General features: G+C 46.7%; 1 protein-coding gene across 1 annotated transcript in view; it reads left to right on the forward strand.

Moving 5' to 3' along the window:
* LOC101847373 (protein zntD) overlaps window positions 1–1,146 on the forward strand; it is a gene marked incomplete at its 3' end in the record, with an annotated part of 8,368 nt that extends 7,222 nt beyond the window's left edge. Inside the window, 1 exon segment of the mRNA XM_013088052.1 lies at window positions 876–1,146. Coding sequence (XP_012943506.1) covers window positions 876–1,146 — 271 coding nt within the window.
* Between the last annotated feature and the right edge of the window lie 279 nt (window positions 1,147–1,425).

The following is a 1,425-nucleotide window of genomic DNA, read 5'->3' on the forward strand; positions in this document are numbered from 1 at the left end:
GGCCCCACCGCTTTCAACCGCTTCCCACTGCTCCCCTATCCCCGTTTTACCTTTCAAAAGGCGATTGAACAGCGGCACGAAAAAAAAATCCCGCATTTCCATATACCCTTTTTATTTACTTTTCTTGTCTTTATTCTTGTTCCGCCACAGGCTATATACCTCAACAAAGGATAGCCCCCTTGTCTTTATACCGAGTGCTCATTATGGCAGGGTCAGGTCGGGTTAGGTCGATTTATGTAATGGCGGCTTTTGTGCATACTACGATTTGACCACTGCCTTGCTCCATCAGATTTGACCAGGATGTGAAAGTAGAGAAAACTGACCTCTGGTGACCATGTAACTAGGTGACAAGGTTAGATCCCTTTCCGTGGGGTGTTTTTGTACATAAAACTTTACGTTCACAACACAATCAGTTCCATCAATAATGGCTTCAAGTGTCGACAGCAGCATAATGCGGTTGCTGTGTTAAGAGGTTCTCGAGTCCCACAGATATAGGAAATTACGAAAGCTTTCAATCAACCTCTCCAAATCAACACCATTCATTATCGCATTCAGCATGCAGATAAAAGGTCTAACCCTAACCTTATGACTCGTGGCTGCAAGCTGTGTCACTGGCTATTACTCATTCGATGAATTCGATGCGTACGACTCGCGGCCTTGTAAAACTTTTTCTTAAGGTCACCATCAAATTCTGTCGAATCATGCCAATTTTTTATTAAAGCTTTTGCCCCTCCGTGAAGGATAAATCTGGCTGACCTTGACTGAATCAAACGAATCAAATTGGCGTATGCACTAGCCTAGATTTTTTTTTCAAGTGAACTTCTATTTACAACCGTGTTGCCATTAGTTCAAACAATGTTAAAATAATTTTTCAGGTGGGCAAAGACGTAGATTTCCCCGTCTACGAAACTCTGACAGCCGGGGGCCTCTTCCTGATTGCTGCGGTAGAGCAGGTTGCACATCACTTTCTCCATAACAAAGTCGACAACTACGACGGGCGCGGGGACGTGGAGGTGGTACCTGGCAACAACACGAACCAGGGCCAGGAAACGAACGGGTTCGCCCGTGATACTCATGGGAAGCCTGTTATCCACTATAACGCCACTGATGGTACGGTCAGCGCTGCAACAGAGTCGAACGGAGGAGGTGACTTAGTACATCTAGTGCTGTGATGCTTTGACAGTTGAAGGGGTCAAGTGATATCATATTCATTTTCAGGAAAAAAAAAATCAGAGTACTAGCCCTTATGCCCAGTGCCCATTGGCACGATCGGTTCGGTTTGGTAGGCGGGGCTACCCAGGTTGAGGGCGCAAAGCGACCATCGTGGCATAAACCGATCGCCCGACTCGTTGCCTCAAATTTTCAGGCCGCCAGTCGGGCGATCGGCTGTCGATCGGTTTGTTATAGAGAACCGATCCCCCGTTG

The sequence above is a fragment of the Aplysia californica genome, unplaced genomic scaffold (genome assembly GCF_000002075.1).
Source record: "Aplysia californica isolate F4 #8 unplaced genomic scaffold, AplCal3.0 scaffold00677, whole genome shotgun sequence".
NCBI classification, from domain to species: Eukaryota; Metazoa; Mollusca; class Gastropoda; order Aplysiida; family Aplysiidae; genus Aplysia; species Aplysia californica.